Genomic DNA, 18,732 nt, shown 5'->3' with positions numbered 1-18,732 from the left:
ACAAAGTTGCACTTCAATATTGAGCATGTAGGCAGAGGTAGATATGTGCATTACTTAACTCACAATTTATCATATATCCATCCATCCATCCATCTTCTTCCGCTTATCTGAGGTCGGGTCACGGGGGCGGCAGCCTAGCAGGGAAGCCCAGGCTTTCCTCTCCCCAGGCATTTTGGGGGATCCCGAGGAGTTCCCAGGCCAGCCGGGAGACAGTCTTCCCAACATATCCAGGTTCTTCCCCGTGGCCTCCTACCGGTTGGACGTGCCCTAAACTAGGGAGGCGTTTGGTTGGCATCCTGACCAGATGGCCGAACCACCTCATCTGGCTCCTCTCGATGTGGAGGAGCAGCAGCTTTACTGTGAGCTCCTCCCGGATGACAGAGCTTCTCACCCTATCTCTAAGGAAGAGCCCCGCCAACCGGCGGAGGAAGCTCATTTCGGCCGCTTGTACCCGTGATCTTGTCCTTTCGGTCATAACCATAAGCTCATGACCATAGGTGAGGATGGGAACGTAGATCGACCAGCAAATTGAGAACTTTGCTTTCTGACGCAGCTCCTTCTTCACCACAACGGATCGATACAGCATCCGCATTACTGAAGACGCAGCACCCATCCGCCTGTTGATCTCACGATCCACTCTTCCCTCACTCGTGAACAAGACTCCGAGGTAATTGAACTCCTCCACTTGGGGCAAGATCTCCTCCCCACCCCGGATATGGCACTCCACCCTTTTCCGGGCGAGAACCATGGACTCGGACTTGGAGGGGCTGATTCTCATCCCAGCCGCTTCACACTCGGCTGCACAATACCCAGAGCATAATACTACTACCACCATGGTTGACGGTAGGTGTGGTGTTCCTGGAATCAAAGGCCTCACCTTTTCTCCTCCGAATATATTGCTGGGTATTGTGGCCAAACAGCAACATTTTTGCTTCATCTAACATCTTATGGACAAAGATAGACCTTCTGATGGAAATGTTTGTGGTCAGATGAAACAAAAATTGAGCTGTTTGGCCCCAATACCCAGCAATATGTTTGGAAGAGAAAAGTTGAGGCCTTCACTCCCAGGAACACTGTTCCTGTCGTCAAGCATGGGGGTGGTGGCAGTATTATGCTCTGGGCCTGTTTGGTCTGCCAATGAAACTGGTGGTTTATATAGAGTAAATGGGACAATGAAATGGAGGATTACCTCCAAATTCTTCAGGACAACCTAAAATCATCAGCCCGGAAGTTGGGTCTTGGCCGCAGTTGGGTGTTCAACAGGTCAATGACCCCAAACATACGTCAAAAGTGGTAAAAAAAAGGTTTTAGAATGGCCTTCCAAAAGTCCTGACTCAAACGTGTGGAAAATGCTGAAGATGGATGGATGGATGGATGGATGGATAGATAATTTGTTAACCTTTTATTTCAGGTTACAGTGCCACAATATGCCTTGGCATGCAGTTAATAAACTATAAGTGTTTTTATATGAACATAAAAAAATGATATGAAAGATACCCAACTAACGCAGCCTACTTTTTATTTACTGAGCACCAGTCCCTCTGCAGAAGCGGACTACAGACCTTGTTTCAAATTTTAAATAACCCAAAGCCTTCCGCAGGGGACTCAGAGAAAAATGTGTTGTGTATTATGTGCTCTTTTGTAAGCTTATATTCAACAACTTGTTGGATGGTGGCAAAGGGGCCACTCTTTACCCCGTGTCTTACTCCCACTAATGTTGTTGGCAGTCAGCTCCAGTCATCCTTCAACTGAAGACACTGGCGGAGATAAGCCACAGCACAGTGCAGCTGGCTGAGGAGTATAGACCTCCCACCCCACCGCAGTCATAGATCTCTGACATGGCAACTGACTGCAAAACTGCTGCTGCTACTAGTTGTTTAGATGGCACCGCCTGTTGTCCCACATCTTAACAGCACTATTGCAAAACAAATACCGGAAGGCTTTTATGGTGTGCATTTGTTGTGAAAAACAAATTTGCTTAATGAAGGGTCTTCAATCAATCCATCTGTCTTTGTAAAGTAGTTAAAGCCTTTTTGATTGCTGTTATGGTAATTTGTTGGGTGGCACAGAAAGTTGGTGCAGTAACCTAATTCAACAGATTCTAACAATATTTACAACAAAAATATTTATACGTTCATCAAACACTAGCATATTTACTAAAATAAAGTAGTGCTACCTCAACTTAAAAGTGCCCCAACTTAAGATTGTTTTGAAATAAGAGCTGTCCCCCAGCTTTTAAATTAAGTTGCAAGCAAAAATTTGACTTACAAAACATCCCCAAGCATTAGCTGGTTTAGAAAATGTCACAGAAGACCCTGCAAGATCCGCCCCAAAACATCAGGTCTTACTTGCTAACATTAGCTTATCGCTACAGATGGACACAACTTTTGTGGGAAGGAAGAAAGTGAGAGTGAAGTACAGAGCTAAGAAGAAGTGGATGATCTTCATTGAATTAAAGAAAAAAAAAAAAATCATGAAAAACATGACTCGACTAAGCAATTGGAGCGTATCACTGCAAGTCAAAAGCCAGCCAAGGATGGCAACTTACCGTATTTTTCGAACTTTAAGTCGCAGTTTTTTTCATAGTTTGGCCGGGGGTGCGACATATACTCCAGAGGGACTTATGTGGGAAATGATTAACACATTACCGTTAAATATCAAATAATATTATTTATCTCATTCGCGGAAGAGACGAATGAAATGTCAGCAATCGTCAAACACATGTCAACCAATAAGAATTCGGCGGGGGAGGGTCACGGCTGAAGTGCAGGCACCTTCTCAGTTGGTTATTTATGCCTGTTGTTCACTATTCTTTATTTATTTTTAAATTGCCTTTTAAATATCTATTCTTTGTGTTGGATCTTCCATCCATCCATCCATTTTCTACCGCTTATTCCCTTTCGGGGTCGCGGGGGGCGCTGGCGCCTATCTCAGCTACAATCGGGCGGAAGGCGGGGTACACCCTGGACAAGTCGCCACCTCATCGCAGGGCCAACACAGATAGACAGACAACATTCACACTCACATTCACACACTAGGGCCAATTTAGTGTTGCCAATCAACCTATCCCCAGGTGCATGTCTTTGGAAGTGGGAGGAAGCCGGAGTACCCGGAGGGAACCCACGCATTCACGGGGAGAACATGCAAACTCCACACAGAAAGTTCCCGAGCCTGGATTTGAACCCAGGACTGCAGGAACTTCGTATTGTGAGGCAGACGCACTAACCCCTCTGCCACCGTGAAGATCTTATCAAATAAATTTCACCCAAAAATGCGACTTATACTCCAGTGCGACGTATATGTTTTTTTCATTCTTTTTTATGCATTTTCGGCCGGTGCGACGTATACTCCGGAGCGATTTATAATCCGAAAAATACGGTATATCTAAACAGCGGACATCATTGGAAATATGAAAAAGCTGCTAATGGTATGTTTGATCGAAAAGCAGCTTGAAGGAGACACCGAAGAAGTCCACATTATCATTACATTACTTTGTTTGTACTACAATCTGTTTTTTGTAATAAAAAAAAAAGTAAAAATATGTTTTTCTTTTTAAAATGCATTTTTCATGTTTGTGCAGTTTTAGAGGGGCCAATTAAATTGATTTCAGTTCATTTCAATGGCGGACGTTACGAGGTTTTGATTCAAGAGCTCCGTCACAAAATTAATTAAGCTCCTACGTAGAGGCACTATTGCAGTATAAACAGCATGGCAGTGCTTTATACCTTCTGTGCAAAGATAGTGAGCAGATACAAATATTTGAAGAGTTTAAAGCAAGTTCGGGATTATGTGGCAGCAGCTGCCGGCTAAGAGACAAAAGGGCGGGGTGGTGGAGGGGTCCAACACAAGTGAAAGTGGGGGGAGGGGAGGGTGACAAGTGACCCTGCAGACCGACCAATTCTGTCATTGCGGTAGCACCCGCTGTCACTTTTATTCACATCTCTTATAAGGTTGGAAAGGGGAGGCAAAGATGAGATGGCAGGGATAATGAAGCTCGAACTGGAGGAGAGGAGATGGAAGCGGGAGGCGCGGCGGGCGATAAATAAATAAGGAGAGGCTGAGCTGTGGGTTGTGGTGACATTGACACTTGTCCCTCAAGGCCGAGAGGCTGAAAAAGCACAACTGGTGATCACATCACTGGGACCTGTGTTCCACAACAGCAGGTCGTGTGCACTGTTGGGGCACACATCAACCCGGGGACTACAACAGCAGGTGATCATCATTATTCCATATTAGCACCTTTGCATAGCCTGGTGTGTGTGCAGGTACAGTATATAACAAGAACTGGTCTAACAAAAGGATGACATCATGTTCATTTAAGCAGAGAAAAACACAAATTTTCACTTCCATAGCTGGGAGACTCAAAAATGACAATACCAGCCCAGACTTCAAGTTACCAATGTGACAGTGGAGAAAATTGTTATATAGCCAGCAACAAAAGGAATGAGGATGATTTTTTACTTGGATTAGAAAAACAATGTATAAATATTTATGAAATACAGTGCTTAAGTTGTACCTCTCATACCCGCCATTTTCTGCTTCTATTCCTTGAACAGAAATGCACATCTAAATTCAAATGGAGGATAGGATTACCAGCCCTCAGCCTGTACCCTTTCCAGACTTCCACTCTAAAGATTTATTCTGTGGGTGATAAACCGGACGCAGCTGCTCGTGAGGCTTGGAAGAGCTGGAAAGTGTTTTCCCTGATGTCTTGTGAGGCCCTGGCCAAGAGCTCTGCTCTCATTTCCTCTCAACAGCACCCTCTACAGGCATAAACTAGTCCCTGTCAGCGAGTGTTTACGTAGCGTTGATCACATTTATTGGGATTAGAAGGGACCTATGATGAATGTTGTCTTTTCTAATTTATACATGTTTCAATGTTGGATACTCATGTTACAACAATATAGGTTCATACATGTGGGCATGAGCTTGCACGCAGTTTTGGATGATCCTGTTTACGGGGGTTTTGAGTCTGGCTACGTCTTGATGTCGCCGCAAAGTGGACGTACTTATTACTTACAGCCAAAGGTTGAGGAAGCTCCACCACGGCAGAGCAAAATTTAGCATATCCAATAGATATTAATTAGCTCTCAAAGAAGTGTTTCAAATGTATATTAGTATTATAATAGGTCCACCTTTAATAGACACAAATTTGTTTCCACTTACAGCACGTGTACATGCAAAACAAAAGATACTTTTCTCTTACCACTTCATCCTCCGACCAGCACTTCTCTATCAGTTTTGGTACAGGTTTCTTCACTAGGCGCTGGAGAGCTTTGCCTGCATCGTAGTTGCTTTCATGAAGCTGGGGGCAGAGTTGAAGTCAGCCATTAAAATCACAACATGTAAAAAATATATTCAAATCAAATATTAAGTTAGTTGGTTATAACCTAAATCTTACATAAAATCAACCATCAAGGGAATTTTCTTTAACACGGCTCTCACCATCAACATCACAATCCAAATATGTCAATAAAGAGTACCGTATTTTCCGCACTATAAGTGAAGTGAATTATATTTATATAGCACTTTTCTCAAGTGACTCAAAGCACTTTACATAGTGAAAACCCAATATCTAAATTACATTTAAACCAGAAAGTGTCTTGCCCAAGGACACAACGGCAGTGACTAGGATGACGGAGCGGGGATCGAACCTGGAACCCTCAGGTTGCTGGCATGGGCACTCTACCAAACGAGCAATACCGCCTCATAAGGCGCACCTAAAAACCTAAAATGTTCTCAAAAGCTGACAGTGCGCCTTATAATCTGTTGTGCCTTATATATGGATCATTATTGAGCCACAACAGGTCTCACAACTACGGTAAGCAGCCGCTGATTTCATTTTCCCCCGTAGGAGAAGAAGCGCGCGGTGCATGCTGAGATATATGACTGCGCCAGGCCGTGCCGTTTCATTTCCATTTTTTGTTTATGTAAAGACTCCAAAATGGCTCCTATTGAGAGACATGATTTCAGGAAAGCAGAAATTGTCACTGAAATGCTAGACAACAGCAGCGACACTGACTCCATTAACGACATCTCGAAATAGTGCAAAGCAATAACAATATATCAATAACAACGTTGCTCAAACGTTAATGTCACACAACACAACACACAAAATAATAAACATGTAAAGCTCACTTTATTAAGTTATTCCCCATCCACAAATCCCTCAAATTCTTCTTCTTCAGTGTACGTATTAAACATGCCACAAGAAGTCTCGCAACAACGGTAAACAGCCGCCTACCTTATTTTCCCTCGTAGAAGAAAAAGCGTGTGGTGCATGCTGGGATATATGACTGCGGGAGCCGTACCGTTTCTGTGTGTTTATGTAAAGAGACATGCTTACGACGCAGAGTTTGAACTCAAGGCGATCAGTCACACAGTAGAACACGGAATAGAGCAGCAGCGAAAGAATTTAACATTAACAGCAGCGACACTGACTCGTTTAATGACGACTTTGACGAGATGGAGCCGGACATATTGGATGCCGTATTCGCCCAACTGTTTGATTCGAACACTGAAGAAGAAGAATTTGAGGGATTCGTGGTTGAGGAATAACTTAATAAAGTGAGCTTTACATGTTTATTTTGTGTGGTGTGTGACATTATCGTTTGAGCGACGTTGAGTTATTGATATATTATTGCTTTGCACTATTTCGAGTGTTACTATATTGTGATTGCACTAACGTTTGATTTACCGTAACAGTATCAGACTGTTTTTTACGTGTTTATTGAATCGGGGAAAATAATAAAACAGCTGTTTATTCATTTTGGGAGGGAACAGAGTTGTCAGAATGCTGGTTTGTAATCTATTAATAAAGTTTGACTGACCTGACTGTTTTGTTGACATTCCCTTTAGCGCAGCTCCATCTAAAGAATGCATAACGTAAGCCCAGCCTCTACTGTAGCATCTATTCTATGCACCTTATAATGCGGTGCGCCTTATACATGAACAAAGTTTTAAAATAGGCCATTCACTGAAGGTGCGCCTTATAATCCGGTATAAGAAATATGAAGCAGGCTTTTACTGTGAACTGTGTGATACTTTTAGCTCCACCCAGGTGAAAAATCCCGCAAGCGCGCATAGATTTATTACCTCCTGTCGTTATTTTAACCATCTATTTTTATTGATCGCCAAAAAAACCCTGCTTTCTGGGAGTACTGTTTGTGTGGGCTGTTTGCTTTATTTACGGCATTTCCTGTATACTTTGCGATAAAAGTCTCGGCGAGACACTCATCTTTTTTGTGCACATTTTATTGAGCTGATGCGTTACAGATTACAAAGTATATATCAAAGAGAGACGTGATTCTTTATTGTACACCTCAGCTCATACATGATAAAAAAAAAGGCAGCCACTTTGTGACAAACGCAATCACAGTGTAGCTTACATTAAATTCACTGAAAAACATGAGTGTCGGGGCTCTTCTTCTAAAGAAAAAAATATTACTCATTGGAATTGCAAATAGGCGTAGGGAAGGCTGCAAGACAATGACCAGCCTGCTCTGTTAATGTACCAGTTTATAGAGTTTGAATGTAAATGCCCTGTTTATGTCTACTCTCATATCCTCGGTGTGATTTTATACCTCTGCATTCTAATTCAGAGTGGCAGGCCCATCTCTCATTATACTTGAAGTAGTAAGAATCCCATGTGGGAGAGTTTAATACAGGAGGATGCTCTATTGGCTCTGAGTCCTCCTTATCATTACCCATCATTGAAAGGATGCATTTAACGAGTAGATTCCATGCAATTCAAACCATTACATTGCCCTGTGAAACTCTGGTGGTGTTTAACAGCTAAGCTCAGCACGGTGTACAGAATCATTCTCCTTACAGTGTTTAGTGCGTTTAATGTAGTGTCGTCTCGGGAGGCTGCTAGACATCCGTCCTCTGTTGAGCCTCCGTCACACATCCCTGCAAAGGCGGCCATGCTCCTGTGGATGCAGCACAAAGGTGAAGTCAACATTACAATAGCCAGTAGTTTTCGTGCTACACATCTTGCAACATCATTGAACCCACTGTAAGAATGGTTGCAAGCACATATTTTTCTTTGATCAACTTATTTGAATGAGATACAGTAGATCAGTGGTTCTCAAATGGGGGTACGCGTACCCCTGGGAGTACTTGAAGGTATGCTAAGGGGTACGTGAGATTTTTTTAAAATATTCTAAAAATAACAACAATTCAAAAATCCTTTATAAATATATTTATTGAATAATACTTCAACAAAACATGAATGGAAGTTCATAAACTGTGAAAAGAAATGCAACAATGCAATATTCAGTGTTGACAGCTAGATTTTTTGTGGACATGTTCCGTAAATATTGATGTTAAAGATTTCTTTTTTTGTGAAGAAATGTTTAGAATTAAGTTCATGAATCCAGATGGATCTCTATAACAATCCCCAAAGAGGACACTTTAAGTTGATTACTTCTATGTGTAGAAATCTTTATTTATAATTGAATCACTTGTTTATTTTTCAACAAGTTTTTAGTTATTTTTATACCTTTTTTTTCCCAAATAGTTCAAGAAAGACCACTACAAATGAGCAATATTTTGCACTGTTATAGAATTTAATAAATCAGAAACTGATGACACAGTGCTGTATTTTAGTTCTTAATCTCTTTTTTCGACCAAAAATGTTTTGCTCTGATTAGGGGATACTTGAATTTAAAAAAATGTTCACTGAAAAAAGGTTGAGAACCACTGCAGTAGATTATCAGAAGAGGAATCTCTAAACATTTCAGCAAAAATGTAATTCATCCTCAAGTTAGGGCTGGACAATTATAGCAAAAACAATAATCACAATTATTTTGATTGATACTGAAATAACAAATATTCATTAGTTTGAAAACATGAGTATTTATTGTACCACCAAAATGCAACTTTGAATTTTGTTTAAAAGAACAACAGGTATTAATTAGTAAACAACAAAAAAAAATAGTAATAGTAACAAAACATTTAAATAATAGCAATATGAAAAAATAAAAAATCAGTTTTTCCGCTTACATTTTTCTGAATTTACACTTATTACTTTTATGGAGTGTGTGCTTTATGTGTCATAAATAAAATGTTTGTTAATTATATGCAAAAATGCTCAAATTTATTTGTGCAATACATCTTTGAACAATTTTGACCAGTATTTTAAGTTAAAACATAATAATTTTGTAAATGTAACAATAAGAGCTTTAAATACATAATACTTGCGGAAGGTAATTTTTTGAAGTCTTTACTTTGTCAGACCTGATAGTGAAAAAGTGAGCTGTTCACAAGTTTTGAGAGGACTTGAGGTTTTTTTTATAAAAAAAAAAGGAGACACCCTCTTAAGTTTCCACTGCTGTCCTGTTTGTACATTGTTCTTATATCGATGATGTCGTTAACAACAACACAAGCAGATGAGATGTGTTGTATGGATTGTTCCTGCTAGCATTAGCTTCGTAGTTAAGTCTGTGTTTCAAGTGGCTGTCTCCACATTGTTTAGTTCAGGATGGGGAAGTTGAGTTGTTCGTGAATGAATGAGAGGTAACAAACATTATTTTCCCCAAAAAATGTTCCTTTTTACAATCACAATATTTCACTCACATTTATGTCAATTGCAATGAATACACATTTGAAAACAAATCTTGATTGGCCCTTGAGGAGGGTTGTCCCGATACCGATATTTTGGTTGCGGTACCAAAATATATTGATACTTTTCGAAATAAAGGGGACGATAAACAAATGTCATTATTAACTTCATTTTAACATAAAATCTTACAATAATTTAAACAAATGTTTGTTATTGCAGTCAAAGTGTTACCTACAGTGTTACCTCAACAAAGCAAAAATTTTAGTTACAAGCATCCCGCCATTAGTTGGTGTAACAAATGTCACAGTGAAGCCCGCCAACAACATATGATATTACATAAGTTTATAGCTAGAGATGGACATAACTTTAAAGAAAGAGAGTGAGTGTGAAGGACAGAGCTAAGAAAATGATGTGGATGATATTCATGGAATTGAAAAAATAAATGATCAAAAACATAAGTGTGCAGTAGAAATGGGTGATATGGATTAAAATCTATATTGTGACATATATTGCAGTGTTCTATATAATGATATATATAGAACTATATATCATTTGGTACGTACATAATAAAATAACCATTGCAAATTGCGTTACAGAAACTTCTAATTTATCTGCTGACAGATGGGGTAACATATTGCATCATTTCCAGTTGTATTTTTCTATCAAAACTATTAATTCATATATTTGCAAATTGACTGTTTTTCGCTGGTTACTCCCTGCTGTAACATGGATCTACATAAACTTAAAATGTAATAACAACTTACTCTTCTGTTGTTTGGATTCTTTAGACTAGTTTTGGGCGATACTATACATTTGGGTATCGATTTAAAAGCAAGTAGTTACAAGAGCATTATTGTTCATATCTGTGCTGATACGGATATTTCAAATTTCTAAGACCATTTTATGTTTTTTTAATCACAATTATAACTAGACAAATACAAATAATGGCAATGTTTCTATTTAAAAAACAATACAAAGATTTCCTACTATTGACTTTGATTGAATGAGTTGGTTTTTGCCTTTAAAAGTGCTCCTGTGTCCAGGAAGTTATTTTCTCAGTTTGTAAACAATACCAAAATTGACAACATATTTTTTGCTTATCAAAAATATTGACCTAACAAACCACTGTATTATGAATAACGTAGTGAAACCTCAAATTACAAACTGAATTGGTTGTTGAACACGTCATAAATATAAAAATTTGTATAGTGAAACAAATTTTCTGTAAGAGGCAATGTAAATATGAATAAATGTTTCCAGCCTCAACAAAAGTCCATATTCAAATGAAGGTTTGCACACTTAGTACAAAACATAACGTCATATACAGTATTGTATATCAAACAAACTTACGGGGTGATGGATAAACAACCTTTTCTTTTTTAGCCAAAACAACAACAACAAGCTGGAATATCCTATCTATATGCGATGCTCAGCCAAACATTGGCGCGCACACACACAAAAGTCCCTTTTTGTGCCTTCACAAACAACCATAAATCACAAAAATCCTTAACTTTAACAATTATATTGTTACAATAATGAACATTTAAAAAAGTAAAAATAAATTTACATTGTCCTCGGAAAATGAGCAAACAGGGCGAGAAGAGAGAGGATGAATGAATGAATGTAGCGTTCATACACAGAGGCATATTTGGCTTGATCTATCCATCCGAATTGGCAAATTGAAAAGTTCGCAAAAATAAAAGTTTGTAAATCTAGGTTTCACTGTGTACTGATAAGATACTTGATGACTATTATCACTGTCTATATTTCTATCGATCCGCCTTCCTTTGTTTACATTCAAGAGCTCTAGTTTGCAGTGTGTAGTGTAACAAGTTTAGCTATTTCTCGTCCTACAGGGATACTTGTAAGAAACAATAGTTTTTTTGCTGCCATGGAGGCAAAAATTACTGGCTTAGAAGTGGCTATGCACTGTGGCGGTAATGTTAGCAGCTATCTAAAATGCTAAACTGTGTTGAGGGACACAATCGTTTGCTTGTTAGTGTCATATTTGGAGGACAAAGCTAGAATGTGTCATCAACATGCATTATCACTATACAACGATAGTATTACAACGTCCGTCAAATTTAAGGGACGGCGTGGCGCAGTGGGAGAGTAGCCGTGCGCAACCCGAGGGTCCCTGGTTTAATCCCCACCTAGTACCAACCTCGTCACGTCCGTTGTGTCCTGAGCAAGACACTTCACCCTTAATCCTGGTGGGTGCTAGTTAGCGCCTTGCATGGCAGTTCCCTCCATCAGTGTGTGAATGTGTGTGTGAATGGGTAAATGTGGAAGTAGTGTCAAAGCGCTTTGAGTACCTTGAAGGTAGAAAAGCGCTCTAGAAATACAACCCATTTATCATTTATTTAACCCTAGTGTGTAGCCAACTTGGTGAAGTAATTTGAGCGTATCACTGCTAGTCTGTAACATACTGTAACATGCTGGGGTTACACTCATTCTGAAGCAGAATGAGTGTAACCCCAGCAAAATTGTTAAAATATCTAAACCGTGGGTATTCATCAATTAAAATATTCAAAAACAGCTGAGGGTGTGTTTGACTGAGAAGCAGCTAGAAGGCGATACTGTCTAAGTCCACTCTCCAAGGTAAATACTGTACATTACATTATTTCACAAAACTTGTTATAGTTGTTGTAGTACATTCCATTGTACTGTTTTTAGTACTATTTTTACACATTATTTTTAATGTAAAACTTTGTTCTCTTTAAACGGCATGTTTTATGTTAAAACGGTGCTGTTAAATTAATTTATGAATTAATTTCAATTTAAGACATTGTGTTTTGAGTTAGGAACTCATTCACTGAACCAATTAAACTCGTAAGTTTACCTATTAATGCAAACATAAGTTAAAGTGACTAGATTGAGATGTTCTCACCTTGCGGCTCTGAGGTACATGAGAAGGTCACAGTCATTGACCCCCGGCATCCAGACCAGCTCCTCATTCTCCGTCACAGCCTGGCTACCAGAGGAGGGGAACGGCTGCAGCTCTGGGAGTTTGGCCTTAATTAGGTCCAGGGGAGAAGGAGCAGAGCAGATGGTGTCACACTACAAATAGCACACAACCTCTGAAGAAAATATCAGCCTCCAACTTGTCATCGGCTTTTCACTTTGTGCCTGAGTGGTGTCGTCGGGGTATGACAGAACATGCAAGTTGCTTCATGATACATCTGCACTTTGGGTGTGATTAGCTAGCATAGGAAGCGATACCACAGAACGCCTCCGAGGTTATGAGAACATTCATCATGTTTGGCAGTGGATTGGTGAAAGAATACGCACACACAGGGACAAAATGAATTACTTTTAAAAAAAAAGAATAAAACATGCAGTGATATTGGAGCTGTTTTTCAATGGGAATGCTGCAGTGACTTACTTGGTGGCTGGGGCCCACTCGAATTTCCCCCTGAGTGCTGTTTAGTCGCCTGAGGAGACAAAAGAGAGCAGATTAAAACAACATATCTACTTGGAAGCCAGTTAGCTGAAAGGAAAGCAACGTGTGTTATACTTGTTGACGTTGAGTAAGCTCACAGAGTCGGTGCATGTAGGATGTTTTATTCTGAAAAGCCTTAAATGCTACGACAATGTGTAGGACAGAGGAGGCTTCATATTGTGAAAGCAGCAATAAAACACAACCCTCAAAAAGGAATCGAGGGAATGAGGAGGGTCTTCAAGGGCCTTTGCTGGTACAAATGTCGGTAGCCATAGCAACTGCACTTTAATAATAGTGTTCTGAATCTCCAGCTGCAGTGGATTAAAGAAAATGACAAGATGCTCCTTTTCAAAAGCCTTTCCCTTTGGTTGCCAAGGTAACAGCACTGATTTTCATAGAGGCAAGAGCAAGGCAGCCCAAAATGTGTCAGTGTGATTTGCACCCCGAGAAGCTCGCACTCCATCATGGAGGCCTGGTTGAAATGTGAGAGGCCCTCCACTCTCTTTACAGTCCTCCACAAAACTGTTTTTTACTGGACCCAGTCCTCCAGACTAGAACCTATAGTGACATGTACTGTCAGCCAGTGGAAATCCGGGGTGACAGTCACGGTGTGCTGAAATGACTTTAGAATGGTTAGTCCTGATTTTATGGAGTCAAACTTGGGTCGGCTCATCTCTGTAGACGCAATGTCTACAGGGTTTATACAGATAAACACAAACATCACAAACTCATCCACAAACAGAGCGGTCGTGGCTTTCTAAACTCTTATCATTTTGAAAGTCATTTAAGGTGCAGAATGGGTAGGTTGAAAAATTAAGTAGTTCACAAAGTCCGGATATGAGACGGGGAAGATGTTGTGGTCTCTTTTCCACACAGACTTCTCCATCTGGTGCGCATCCTTACATCCAAAGTGTTTTAACCTTATAATGAAAAACAGACTTCTTATCTAATGACTCACAATAATTCGCCATCGTTTCACAGCCAGTGCAATGCTATTTTCTACAGAATAGTTCCGAATGTTTACGTGCAGCGCTGTACTTTCAATATGGCTGCTGGCAATGCATTGGGCATACTTACAAATCCGAAGCCCTTTATAGCAAATAGTCCTGCAACTTAGTCGTCTGATAGGATTCTAACGTTTAGTCAAACCTGTTCAGTGGCTCTAACTTGGACACCTGCTTTAAAATTCAGCTTGAGATATTTTTAGGCATGTGCTAACTCATAACGATAACTAATTTATTCAGAAATATTTATTTGTCCTGAAACCATGCTGCTAATTAGGCAACTACAAAAACAAAATAACTATTACATTTCTGTCCATTTAAAAGCAAGGACAGGCAAATTGCTGACAAAAACTAAGTATACATTTTTTATGTGAAAAAAAGGACAGTCAAAATAACAGCAACAGGAACACAACAACACCAAAAATAAATATAATACATTTTGTGATGTGTTTAGAAAGCTGCACATTTTTAGCTACCTGATACTCATTTTATATTACTGATACATTTTTTATCCATCTAATCGTATATTTATTACTTTGTTTGCGTGTGTATGTGTAATAACATTTGTCATTGTGGCCTTTCTTCATCTGTTGTTAGCTATCAAAGTAAAAATCTAACTATCCTACCAAAATCATAATCTTCCAGATATCCAACACACTTCCACTTCAAAAGCTCACAGAGCAAGTTCAGCTTTTCAGACTGAGCAAATGATTGATGTATTTTACGTGTTTAGGGTTTAAATGTTCCAAAACTATATATGTATTCACCACTTTTTCTTCCTTTTCCCGTCGATGTCAGTCACTATTTGCACTGACTTGCATATGATTGTTTCCTTTGGAAAAACCCAAGCGACGTTACTGATTGTGGACTAATTAATTTGCCAGCGACAACTGTTTGGCTATTTTTGTTGACAATGTCGATAAACTGCTGCACCTCTAACAACAATGCACCAGTCATCTATAGGGATGTGAATTGATGAGATTTTTACAAAAAGCTCAAATTTTGTTTCATCTGACCACAGAACTTTCCTACAGAAGGTCTTATCTTTGTCCATGTGATGTCAGATGAAACAAAATTGAGCTGTTTGGCCACAATACCCAGCAATATGTTTTGAGGAGAAAAGGTGAGGTCTTTAATCCCAGGAACACCATATCCACCGTCACACATGGTGATGGTAGTATTATACTCTGGGCCTGTTTTGCTGCCAATGAAACTGGTGCTTTAAATGGGACAATGAAAAAGGAGGATTACCTCCAAACTCTTCAGGACAACCTAAAATCATCAGCCTGGAGGTTGGGTCCAACAGGACAATGACCCCAAACACACGTCAAGTGGTAAAAGAATGGCTAAATCAGGCTAGAATTAAGGTTTTAGAATGGCCTTTCCAAAGTCCTGACTTAAACGTGTGGAGAATCTTGAAGAAACAAGTCCATGTCAGAAAACCAAAACATTTAGCTTTACTGCACCAATTTTGTCAAGAGAAGTGGTCAAAAAATGTAACCAGAAGCTTGTGGATGGCTACCAAAAGCGCCTTATTGCAGTGAACCTTGCCAAGGAACATTTACCCAAATATTAACATTGCTGTATGTATACTTTTGACCCAGCAGATTTGGTCACATTTTTCAGAGACTCATAATAAATTCATAAAAGAACCAAACTTCATGAATGTTTTTTGTGACCAACAAGTATGTGCTCCAATCACTCTATCACAAAAAAATAAAGAGTTGTAGAAAGTAGAGATGCGCGGAGAGGCAATTATATCATCCGCATCACTAAAGTCGTCATCCGCCCGCCATCCACCCAAACCAACATTTTATCAAAACCACAACCACCCGCCCGTTATATACCAGGGGTCGGCCACCTTTACCACTCAAAGGGCCATTTTGACCCTTTTCACGAAGTAAAGAAGACAATGGGAGCCGCAACCATTCTCGCGAATATCTGCTGGTGGTCACCCAGATAACAAGAATAAGGGCGTGCTATAAAGCCATTGCCTTTGACGCCTTCTACAACATGTACAAACTGCTTGCCAGTCCAGCAACATGTTGTATGTGGCTTCCGCAGATACACGTACAAGATTGAAAGGCATACTGGGTGATGCAGGTTACACTGAAGGTTGTGATATAAACAAGTTTAACACTCTTACTAATATGCACCACACTGTGAACCCACACCAAACAAGAATGACAAACACATTTCGGGAGAACATCCTCACAGTAACACAGCATAACTGCAACACAACAATTACCCAGAATGCAATGCATCCATGACTGTTACTGCTTATATTATAAACCCCCGCCCACCACAGAGGTGTGGAGGGAGGGAGGGAGGGGGGTGGGGGGGGGTGTCTGGGGTTTGGTGCTAGCGGGGTGTATATAGCCCGGAATAGTCATGGATGCAAAGGATTCTGGGTATTTGTTGTGTTGCGTTTATGTTGTGTTACTGTAAAAGGATGTTCTCCCGAAATGTGTTTGTCATTCTTGTTTGGTGTGTGTTCACAGTGTGGTGCATATTAGTAAGAGTGATAAAGTTGTTTATATCACAACCTTCAGTGTAAACTGTATCACCCAGTATGCCTTTCAACCTTGTACGTGTATCTGCGGAAGCCACAATACAACATGTTGCTAGACTGGCAAGCAGTTTGTACATGTTGTAGAAGACGTCAAAGGCAATGGCTTTATAGCACGCCCTTAATCTTGTTATCTGGGTGACAACCAGCAGATATTCGCGAGAATGGTTGCGGCTCCCATTGTCTTCTTTACTTTGTGAAACGGGTCAAAATGGCTCTTTGAGTGGTAAAGGTTGCTGACCGCTGAACTATGTATATATATATTTCCGAATGGTTGAACCGCCACCCGCCCGAATCTATTTAAAATCTATTTTATCGTCATGTCACCCGCCCGACCCCGCGCATCTCTAGTAGAAAGCATTGGAAACTCAAGACCGCCATAACATTATGTTCTTTACAAGTGTATGTAAGCTTTTGATCGTGACTATATATATACACAGTGTATATGCTTAGCACTCAAAAGTAAGTACAAATATGTCAGTCAAAGACAAATATAAGCAAGTCAAGGTGAACTGTACACTGTACAATTTTTCAACCATCAACGATGAAAATTAACCATTATTTTTGCTAAATATTAGACGTTTCCGCTTTTTTAGAAAGCATTCACGATATTTAAGACTAATCACGATGTCTCCAGCTGTGGAGGACACCTCTTGGAAGTTGGCATGCAGATGCGGTCTTGTCATGCGATGCATGAGAAACATATTCATTTCATGTTTACAGTTAATAATAGCTTGTTTTAACATTATGGCAGTGTTAGTTTGTTAGTCACCTACAGCAGTTGTCCCCAACCACCGGGCCGCAGAAGAATTTTTTATTAATTTTTATTAAAAAAATAAATAAATACATATTTTTTTTATTTTTTATTAAATCAACATAAAAAACACAATATTCACTTAACCTCCCTTTTTCATGACAAAAACGTCCCTTTTTCAGGACAAAGAAAAAAATAAAAGGATTCTCCCACACCTCCCCCCGGTGTCATGCTTGGGCTGTGGATGTTTGTTCTTCCTCGATGCAAGACAGCTCCCAGATGTCCAAAACAAAAAACAAAACAAAACTATGATCGAGAGTCATGGGAGGGCGGGAGGGGGACATGGTGGTGGATCGCCAAACCACGTGTCCCCGTATCCAACGGGGCAAGGTCAGGTGGTGGCGACGCGTGGAGGACCGAGGTGGGCGACCCGGGAACGGCCATATCCGTTGCTGACCCCCTTGGCGTGGCGGACAACCCCCTTGGCGTGGCGGACGACCACGTAGTGGCCATAATTGTGGCCGACGAGGTCGGCATCTTTGGCGTGGTGGACACCCACGTAGCAGCCACTTCCGTGGCCAACAAGGAGGCGGGCGCGTCGTCATCGTGGCAGGTGTTGGCGGTCGACGTGGACTTGGACTTGGCGGTCGACGTGGACTTGGTCGTGGAGCTGCCACTGGCGGCGCTTGGCTTCGATGTGGAGCTGCCACTGGTGGCGCTTGGCTTCGACGTGGAGCTGCCACTGGGGGCACTTGGCGTCGTGGACTTGGACTTTGGCATGGACGTGGACTTGGAGCTGGACGTGGACTTGGGCTTGGAGCTGGACGTGGACTTGGGCTTGGAGCTGGACGTGGACTTGATCTTGGTGCTGGACGTGGACTTGATCTTGGTGCTGGACGTGGACTTGATCTTGGTGCTGGACGTGGACTTGATCTTGGTGCTGGACGTGGACTTGATCTTGGTGCTGGACGTGGACTTGATCTTGGTGCTGGACGTGGACTTGATCTTGGTGCTGGACGTGGACTTGATCTTGGTGCTGGACGTGGACTTGATCTTGGAGCTGGACGTGGACTTGATCTTGGTGCAGGTGGCCTCGCTGGAAGCTGCGGCTTAGCAGGCTGAAAGACTGGAGGAGGTGGCCGTGTTGGCCGCTGTGGCTTGGCAGGTTGAAAAACTGGAAGTGGGGAACTTGCTGGTCGCTGTGGCTTGGCAATACACTGGGGAGAATCAACCAACAAACTCCCAGCCCCAGCCCCCCCCTCAAGGAGTGACTCCCAGACACTCTCAACGTGAGCTGGAAAAGTCTTTTGGGGAAGGTGGAGGGAGGTGAGGAGGAGGGCAGAATCTTCCTCTTTACATTGTCCATATTTTTGTTTTTCATTGATTGTATTGGTTTGG

The 18,732-nt window shown here is 40.9% G+C and overlaps 1 protein-coding gene across 5 annotated transcripts in view; it reads right to left on the bottom strand.

Moving 5' to 3' along the window:
- LOC133555292 (arginine-glutamic acid dipeptide repeats protein-like) overlaps nt 1-18,732 on the bottom strand; it is a 90,589-nt gene that overhangs the window by 46,721 nt on the left and 25,136 nt on the right. For all 5 annotated transcript variants that reach the window (XM_061904939.1, XM_061904941.1, XM_061904940.1 and 2 more), the window contains 4 exons: nt 12,951-12,999; nt 12,456-12,580; nt 7,832-7,931; nt 5,207-5,305 (listed from right to left, as the gene is read on the bottom strand). In XM_061904939.1, coding sequence (XP_061760923.1) covers nt 5,207-5,305; nt 7,832-7,931; nt 12,456-12,580; nt 12,951-12,999 — 373 coding nt within the window. The remainder of the gene's footprint in view (nt 1-5,206; nt 5,306-7,831; nt 7,932-12,455; nt 12,581-12,950; nt 13,000-18,732) is intronic.

This window comes from Nerophis ophidion, linkage group LG06 (assembly GCF_033978795.1).
Source record: "Nerophis ophidion isolate RoL-2023_Sa linkage group LG06, RoL_Noph_v1.0, whole genome shotgun sequence".
NCBI classification, from domain to species: domain Eukaryota; kingdom Metazoa; phylum Chordata; class Actinopteri; order Syngnathiformes; family Syngnathidae; genus Nerophis; species Nerophis ophidion.
The sequence above is the reverse complement of the archived record's forward strand: the minus strand, read 5'-3'. Positions and strand labels throughout refer to the sequence as shown.